The sequence below is a fragment of the Chrysoperla carnea genome, chromosome 1, assembly GCF_905475395.1.
Source record: "Chrysoperla carnea chromosome 1, inChrCarn1.1, whole genome shotgun sequence".
Classification (NCBI taxonomy): Eukaryota; Metazoa; Arthropoda; class Insecta; order Neuroptera; family Chrysopidae; genus Chrysoperla; species Chrysoperla carnea.
This window is the reverse complement of record NC_058337.1, coordinates 123,233,488-123,242,731: the sequence shown is the minus strand read 5'-3', so window position 1 is coordinate 123,242,731 and position 9,244 is coordinate 123,233,488. Positions and strand designations below refer to the sequence as shown.

Sequence of the window (9,244 nt, the reverse complement as noted above, 5' to 3'; positions counted from 1 at the left end):
ACCATTATTATTTTTACTCCGAGAAGAGTTCAATTAAATACTATCAACATTTCACGAAGAGATCAATTTTTCATGAAAAATTAATTAAAAAAAAAAGATAGCAAGAATTAAATTTAGAAAATTATTGAAAAATATGTTTTAATTTTTCCAGGTTGATCACCATTTTTACACACGTTTTTCTAATTAAAAAGAAAACTGTAATATTTACTTCAAATCATTTCGAAGTACTACGATTATGCCATTTCAAATATTCTCGTAACTAGTGTTAATTATTCAAAAATGGCTGCAGATTCTGATGGTGGCTCAAATGAGCCAAACATCAATGAATCCGCAACAAATTCACATGCGGACGATGATAGTGTGACAACCATCGTAACATGTGAAGGTGATTATTATGATCCAGAATTCCATGACAAATTCAAACAAACTCTTGGAAAATTAGAAAATATATTGTGCGATGAACCGCGTAATCAGCCTGTTTTAAAAAATAGCCCATGTAGGACAACAGACTCTAGTAGTGAAAGTGAACAAACTAATAGTGAAAATGGCGGATTGTTAAAAATATCGAAATTAGAACCGTGGAATAGTGTGCGTGTAACATTATCAATACCACGTGAAGCGGCAGCTAGACTCAGGCAGATGGCAAATGAAGGATCTGCACAACTTAGACAATTAGGTATCTTAAGTGTTCAAGTAGAGGGTGATCAAGTCATTAGTTTAAGGATAGCATCGCGCTTTGGTAACGAGAATGAAACCCAAGAAATTGTATTAAATACAACGGGGGGTACATCGGGACCATCAATCGCAAACACATCATCTACATTGACAACAGTACCGACAACAGTTACAGTCGATTCAGAACAACAGTCAAGTGCCTCAAATAATCAAATCACACGATTTTTACAAGCATCGTCGTCATCTTCATCCTCCTCATCCACAAGTCAACAAGCAATTCCACCAACAAATCCATTATCAAATGGAACACAGAATAATGAATTTCGATCTCCGAACGTCGTGTGTCCAAGTGATACACAAGTTCCAATTAAAGCAACAACAGTATCCTCAAATCTTGTACAAGCGAATGTTGCTGGCAGGCCACATGAGCCACTAAATCGACCATTCCCATTTGCTAGTATGCAGCAGGCTGCTATTGCAATACAAAATCGTACCCAACAACAAGATTTCCATAATTTCACAGCCAATAATCGAACGGCAATACAACAGAATGTTGTGGCGCCACCTACGCCAGGTACGCCGAGTCAGTCGACAGTGATTAGTGGAAATACGTTTACGCAACAACAACCTCAACCACCACCTCCTCCCCCGCCATATCCAAGTAAAGTTGCGACAAACATTCAACAATCAATAACAACATCAGGTCAAAATATTGCAATATCCAGTCCGTTACTAGTAAATTTACTGCAAAATGAAGGTGCGTCGCAAAATCAGAAGAATGAAAAGACAAAACCTGTTAAAGTACCTGTGATTAATAATAAACCACCAATTATCCAAAATGTCGCAAGCAATCCAACAGGATTTGTTAAAAATGAAATTAATCGGGTACCACCATTACCTCAAACATCATCCTCGAATAACAGTATTCTTGGTACACCTTACGATTCACCCGTGGTAGTAAATACTGTTCAGACTGTTCAAAATGTACAAACACCCTCCTCAACGACCGTGCCTTCTACCCCACATTTAATCAATAAAAAATTACCACAAGCAACGCCGCAACCACAGCGACCGAATACAATAATTGTACCACCAAATGCAAGCACTGCAGTACCTCAACAACCTGTTCCAAATCCACGGTTACAACAGACCCAACAATTACGAAATTTACAACAGCAGCTAATTCAACAGCAACAGAGTCGTTTGACAAATCAACAAAAATTACAAAGTACATCACCGGTTCGAACTGCGGCTGCTCCGAATTATCGAACACCTCCAACGGTAGTGGCATCTTCTGGCACAGCACCGTTTACTTCAACTCCAGCCATAAATAGTGTTGTTCCCCAACCTCCACCATATCCTGGTAATCGTAATATACCTCAACAAAATAATATACGAACGTCACCAAACTTTCATCAAAATCGTTTTAATCAATTCTCCTCAACAAATGTGCCTGATAGCGTTTTACCTTTTGGCCAATCGTTGGCAACCAACTCTAATTTACAACCAATTGCCCAACCGATGCCACATTTAGGACTTGTAAACCAATTAAATTTGGATTCATCACTTTCAAATATTACACCGAGTCTAACAGATTTATCTAAAACAGATTTGGATAGTTTGTTACCCACGTTAACAGATTTGGATGGCACAGATTTAATATCAGACATTGCAAAAGATATTGTCGATAATTTTGATATTGATACAGCTCCAGCATCAACAATTGAACCAACTCCGATTGAAATACCTGATGAATTAAATAGTAAAGGTAAGAAACGTACATTCTTAATCAATCCAGCAAATGGTCAACTAGAACCCATGCCATCGGAGTCAAGTTCAAGCGATGAAAGTGAGACCGAAGAAGGTGAAATCAAAAAGAATCGTAAAAAAGGTATCATGGATGTATTCAGCGAATTAAATGAACAATCAAATTCTATATATTCTGATGATGATACAAATTCAACAGCTGCATCTAAGCGTGGTTTCGGAGGCGATATGACTGATCAAAGTGACTCAGAAAATAAATTATCAGAAAGTAGTAGTACAAAGTCACATCGGCAGAAAAATTATGTAAAAGCTCGACGAGAATCGCCGAACTTATTAAAAAGTGGCAAAACCTTGAAGGAAAAGACCCCCACGGAGAAGATAAAATTACGATTGAAATTAGAGAAAAGCGAACCAGTAAATTCAGCATATAAAGTTGATGTATCGTTCGTGAATAGGCAAGAACCAAAACGTGCAAATACATCACCAACAATGAAAACAATACCAACATCTTCAACATCACCTGGAGGTGGTAGTTTTACAAATATATCAAGTATGACAGCGGGTAATACAGAAGAACCACGTGTACCTCCCTTGCATATATCGTTACGTGGTCGTAATTCTGTTGTAATATCGAATAAAAGTTCGAAAAAACATTTATTAAAAAGTGGTAGTGAAATTATTGAGAACTGTGATGAAAAACAATCGAAAAAGTCGAAAATTCGTAAAGATAAAGATGGTGTCAAACTAAAAAATCGACTGTATAAAGAAATTAGTGGAAAAAATAATTACGATTATGATCAAGCAGCACTGAAAATGAAAGCAAAAGAGTTAGATGATATTACTTCGCTATCAACGTATCAAAGAGAACCTGGTGAAATTGTCATGCCAAATTTAAAAGCACTTGATTCCAAATCGAAATTAAGTAAAAAATTAACGACGCCATCCTCATCGTTAACGTCATCTTCATCATTGTCTATGAATCCAAGCGATGGTGAAAAATCTGATTTATTGTCAAATGATTTCAAAAATCATAAAAAGAAATCAGAATTTTCATCAAGTAAATTGAATTTTAAATCAAAAATTGATAAAAATAAAAGTAAATTAGATTCAATCGATATGAAAAAGATTGAAGAAATTAAATCGATGAATTTAAAACGAGTTCATTCATCGCCACCTGGAACTGGAACTACTACCAGCAGTTATTTAACTGAAATTCCAGTTTCAATGAATGGATTAATTAACTCACCAGACACTAAGAAGAGAAAATTATCTGATTCGCTTTTAGGTGAGTTGTTTATCCGTGTTTTTTAAATTTTTAAGTATCTTCCTCTGATGTTACAATCTCTATGCTAAGATCGATATATTTCTTGTTAAATTTTCAATGAAAAAGTTATTCATATCTAGATTTTCATTTCACTCTAAAACAATTAAAAAAAAAAAAAAGTAGTATAATCATTTCTCGCGAATATAAATCTAGAGACACTAACCAGATCCTGATCATAATATAGCAATCTGTGATTCAGAATATATTTTAAATACGGTCACATACACAAAAAACTCGGTCAAAGCACTCAAATAAAAATAACTCGGTACCAAAACTATTGCGGCAAGTATTTCTCCGTATGGATGCGGACATTGGAAAAATCATTTGAGTTAACGCAATTACACGGTTATTACAAGAGCCAAAAAAACCCCAGGCCATTGTTAACTCGACCTCATTGAAGGCATAGCCAATTGTTTTTTAACGCGAATTGTTTTTGTATAGAGTTGTTTGACCGGAGCTCTTTTGACACCGAGCTGTTTTTACCGGAGTTGTAAAGGTCGAGTGATTTTGACCAGAGTTATTAAATATCGAGTTATTCATGACGGTTCCCTTCAAATACAATTAAGAGAATAATATTTTGTTTTTCTAATTCTTTGACTGAAAATGGAGTAAATAAAAAAATTTTCACAATAAAAGTATACTAAACCCAAAAATTAAACTCCTATTAAATATTTATGAAATGATTTATTTAAAATTTTACAGATACTGGTGGCCCCATAATACCAACAACCGTTGTATGTATGAACAATATCGGTTCAACAAATATTGGAACGATACCAACCTCATCATCAGCGTCATCCATTCCACAAACCAACAACAGTGGAATATCATCCGTTATGAAAGATTTATTAACAACAAAAAATAATTATATAACAAAAGTACAACAAAATTTATCATCGTCATCTTCGTCGGCGCTAATAGCTTCACGCAACAAAGACAAAGAACAACGTAATAACAACATCAGTGATATGAAAGCAAAGGACAATCTATTAGAAAGTAAAACAAATAATTACGCAACAAATCGTACTGGTATTAGTTCAAAAAGTAAAGATTTAAATCGAGATAAAACGTATTCCAAGATCGTTGCTGAAAAACGTTTAAATCAACAGGAAACATTGAAATCAAAATTATTAACAAACGATCAAAAATTAAAAAATAATAAAATAAGTTCGTTGTCATTACCCACAGCTGGTGAAATAGATATGGGTGCAAAATTTAAGCAACGTTTACTCGAAGATACAAAACCACGTAATTTTATTGATGATAAAACAAAAAAACAATTAGAGCATAAACGTTTAGGTACAAAAAATACAAAAGTAATTTTAAATCGTATGGATGATACAATTTTACATAATCGATTATTAATGAATAAAATAGAAAAATCATCAACGGATAAACTTGAAGATAATCTACGGCAATTATTAGATGAAGTTCCATCAAATGAACGAAACGTTGATACAGAAATATTAGGTGATATTAATTTAGCACAAATATTAACTGATACCGATTTAGATACAAAAAAAGAGCACGATGATAGTACAAAACAATCGCAAATATCAAATCAATCGCAACAGACACAACCGAATCGTTCACCGCCGTTATCAAACAGTACGGGACAAGGTGAGGATAGTGGTATCGAAAGTATGGATGCGCTAAGTGAAAAATCACCAAATAATCAATCCAGTCAAAGTCCACATTGCCATACAGAAATTATATCCAATCTAGTGGATACACTTACGGGTAAAGATACGGTAAATACAAATAAAGATTTAGATCAAACACCGAGTGATATTGATCGATTATTAAAAAAATCATCACAAGATTTAACTGAGTTGGGTGATATTGAAGCGGAACTAGCTAAAATGGAAGGTTATGGACAAAATGGTGATAATACAACAAATGATTTAACACATCAGGTGTTATCCCATCATGAAGATGATTCAAATCTTGTTGCACAATTAAAATCTGAACTAGAATCATCGTTTAATGTTGATTTAACCGATAAACCACATTTACAAACGGAGGATGATATTTTTACACATATTAAAAACTTTAGTGATAATAATTTTTTAGTAAAACAAAACGATGTTAAAGATTTAAATGAAAATCAAAATAAAATTGATACAAATGTGCCTGATGAATGTTGTTCGAAAAAAGAAGAAAAACATATTGATGATAAAATCTATGAATTCACAAACGATGATAAATTATTAATCGTAAAAAAAGAGGAGGATGTAAAAGAATCAAAAACCACACCCTCACAAGCGATTAAAATGGATAACAACAGTGATAAAAGTGAAGATAGTATTACATTTAAAGATAACAATGATCATTTAGATTTGAATCATGAAGATGATTTTGATCCATTACCCATACGACGCACCCCACCTTTGTATACCTATTCGAATCCAGACAAACAACTATCACGTAATGAGACAGATAGTCCACTCGTTGATTTATCTGATATCGATGATAATTTTGAAGATAACTCGGATATTACATCCGAAGATTTTAATGATTTATTGGATGTTGATGTAAAATCGAATGAATCCAATAAATTATCAATATTACGTCGACGTAAACAAATTGTTGGGAATTGCGTACGATCTTCATCCAATGACTCCACGCTGTGTATCGATAACAAACAAAAAAGTTTATTAGAACAGCTGTTGATTGAAATACCAAACAGTGAGTTCTTAGATAAGAATTCGTTTTCACATTCACCAGCGATATCTGAGAAAAGTTTACCGAAAACAACAGTCCGGACACGTTCAGCTAGTTCAAAATTAAATAGCCCATCGGAAATTGTTGAAAAACATAATTTACGTACACCAAAACATAGTCCAAGTGTAAATTTAAAGGTGAATGAATCAAATAGTCGAGCAAATTCTCCAGCTGTATCAGGAACCACTCCACATCGTGCCAGTCCAAAAACAACACAACCAATTAAAGGTGTCAAACGAAAACGTCGTGAAAGTGAATCTTCAACACAAAGTACTCAAAGTGTAGATGATTCACCAAATTTAGCAACACGAAAAAAATTACGTAATTCAGATAATCTGGAACAAAAAAATTCACCTGTTGCCAATAAAACAATTGCAACGAAAAAAGTGACCGTCAATAAACAACCGCCACAGGCACAACCACAAAATAAACCAACAAATCCATCAAATCGTAAATGTATTGAAGAATCATCGGATAGTGATGAGCCCTTAATCGAAATTGCAGGCAAAGTTCGAAATATGAATGTCGTAAATAGTACAAATAAAACAGTTGCAACATCCTCTACGCCGGTGGCGAATGTAACGACAACTGTGGCAACTAGAAATAAATTAACAAATGCTACATCAACCGTACCAACAACGGCTAGTACGACCACGCCGGGGACGACATCAACGGCATCTTCATCACCAGTTTCAACGGTAGCAAATAAAGTAACGACAGTGGATACAACATCGTCAGGTGTAACAGCAACTACACCATCGTTACAAAAAAATGATGAACAACAAAAGGTCGCTGTTGGTATACGTCGATCAGTACGACATAATCCTGCAAGTAATCTGGGTGGTAATAACAATCAAATTACGTTAAAAACACGAAGTAAGTTAAATACAACGGTTACACAACCTACGAATAATTCGATTACATCTACAAATGTAACAACAGCTACCACGGAGAGTTTAACTAGTACAGATTCAACTACAACACTTTCATCGATCGCAAATCGTAGAAAAACACGAAGTGCAGGTAAATTAGATTTTTCATGCTCCTTTTTGCATTTTAATTAAATAAAAGGGTCAGCCAATAATCTACGGTGAATTATCCCCAGGCCATTTATTTAAAGGCAACATTCCAAACTATCAACAATCCAAAAGTTTAAGCTCGATCTTTAAATATTCGTTTATATTAACGTGTAAAATTTTTGTTTTTAATCTGAGGTCGGAGCTTTGAAATTTAAGCTTGGCAGGATAACAACCAATCGGATTTATGGGGCTATTTTGGACTTACTATTTCAAAAGTTCTCAAGAAATGTTCCGACTCTATATCTCCAATCAGTACCCCCGCCTTTTCTAGTTTCAGAAATTTAATACTTCGAGTATATAGAGTGCGTCAATTTTTATGTCGGTATGTAAACATTGAATAACTTTGACAAAAAAAAATAAGCGATTTTTGTATATGAGGTATTTTTATTCAATTTGGTTCTTTGTAATTTTTTTTGGACTAGTTTTTGGATACAGCATCAATCAAATGACCGCCTCTATTGGCCTAAACAAAATATGGCCTTTTTGCTGCGTTTTGGGCCAAACAGTCACTTTTTTGGCATGATTCACGGATCTCGTGTGGATTCTCCGTTCCCAAATGCGTCAATTTGGGAATTTTTATTGTTTATAAACGCCGCCACAGAATGTGAAATGCGTCTCACCGGTCATCAAAACTTGCTTAAAAAAATCAGGTTCAGTGTCAACCATTCGAGCGACTGTTTGGTGAAGATGCAAAACTGGTCTGGACCGAACTTGTTGACTATCTCCTAATATCCTTTGCTCAAAAAAATTGGACACTGAACGGCGAATAATGTTGTCAGAGTTAAGACAAATGAACGACTATACAGCGTCACTATTTCGGCGCATTGTTTCGGCATGTAGTGATGCATGGTTAAAATTTACTGAATTGGCGTTTCAAAAACATGTTTACATACCGACATAAAAAGTGGCGAACCCTGTATAAATAATTAGGTATAATAAATTGTCTTCTTGCTTTAACTGTATTTTAATATTTTCAGTAACTGAATCTGTACAAGAAAAACGAACACGACGAAATAGTAAAGATGGTAAGTGACAATACGCTAATTGTGACTCCTCACCGGGAGCACCACATTACATAGAAGAAACTTGTGAAGATGATGACGAAGAAGATTATTCAGGCTCAGAGTCAGATGATGAAACGTCTCAAGATGAATTTGATTGTGATGATGATGATGATTCAGAAGATATCTCTGATGTGGATGATGTCGATGATGAAGAAGATTACGGCGATGAAGAAGACGATGATGATGACGATGAAGTTGATGAAAATATAGGAACAACTTTATTTAATACTGAAAAGTTTGTACCTATTAATTTTTGTGTAAATAATTGTACTGAAAATGAGGTAGAGTTGTACATTTCAAGACCATCAAATAAAACTGTGTAAATTTCGTTAGTTTTTGGAGGTAGCTCGTGTGATAATAACAGTGCGATAATAACTATACTTATATATAAGTTGTATATACACCAAGATAATGGTGCCCGAAATATTTTTGTTTAAGTAATTCCTATAAATAATACCGCCGCGCCGTCATTACATTGTACTATCACTATTTTTTGTTTGTAAATAGTTCTCTTTTTTTAATTCATATAATTTTGTTATAAGATTAATTATCCCCAGGATGTTTTGAATGCTGATTTTTCATGTTTTTTTTTCTAAACGAAATTTTATTGT

At 34.2% G+C, this 9,244-nt stretch overlaps 1 protein-coding gene across 1 annotated transcript; it reads left to right on the top strand.

Annotated features, from left to right (window-relative positions):
* The first annotated feature begins 200 nt into the window (after positions 1-200).
* LOC123297868 (serine-rich adhesin for platelets-like) lies at positions 201-9,244 on the top strand. Its single transcript, XM_044879681.1, has 3 exons — positions 201-3,727; positions 4,469-7,513; positions 8,547-9,244. Exons 1-3 carry the CDS (start codon positions 280-282, stop codon positions 8,600-8,602), a joined length of 6,549 nt encoding a protein of 2,182 aa, XP_044735616.1. The 5' UTR covers positions 201-279; the 3' UTR covers positions 8,603-9,244.